At 65.6% G+C, this 320-nt stretch overlaps 1 protein-coding gene across 1 annotated transcript in view; it reads right to left on the bottom strand.

Moving 5' to 3' along the window:
- The window catches only part of SMG8 (SMG8 nonsense mediated mRNA decay factor), a gene marked incomplete at its 5' end in the record, with an annotated part of 5,178 nt that extends 4,863 nt beyond the window's left edge, over positions 1 to 315 (bottom strand). Inside the window, 1 exon segment of the mRNA XM_009702281.1 lies at positions 3 to 315. Within this exon segment, the coding sequence (XP_009700583.1) occupies positions 3 to 315 (313 nt within the window).
- Positions 316 to 320: the final 5 nt, after the last annotated feature.

Genomic DNA, 320 nt, shown 5'->3' with positions numbered 1-320 from the left:
GGCCCCTTTGATCTGGAAGAGGAAGAGGAGGCGCGGAGGGCACGGCCTGCAGTTGAGCTTCCACTCCTTGCCGACCGGGCAGTCTTTGATGGCAGCCTTCAGGGAGGGCAGGACCTTCTGCCGCAGCCCGTCCAGCGCCCTGAAGACGCGGTCGTAGGTGATGTCGAAGGAGCAGGTGGGATGCACCAGCAGCAGGATGTGGCAGACAGAGAAGAGATAGAGGAGGCTCAAACAGTGCAGCTTCTCCTGGTGCTTCCAGAACTCGTGGGCCTCGGCGTGAGGCAGCGGGGCCGGCCCGCCGGAGGGGTGGCCGGAGCCGG

This window comes from Cariama cristata, unplaced genomic scaffold, assembly GCF_000690535.1.
Source record: "Cariama cristata isolate BGI_N322 unplaced genomic scaffold, ASM69053v1 scaffold42656, whole genome shotgun sequence".
NCBI lineage: Eukaryota > Metazoa > Chordata > Aves > Cariamiformes > Cariamidae > Cariama > Cariama cristata.
The sequence above is the reverse complement of the archived record's forward strand: the minus strand, read 5'-3'. Positions and strand labels throughout refer to the sequence as shown.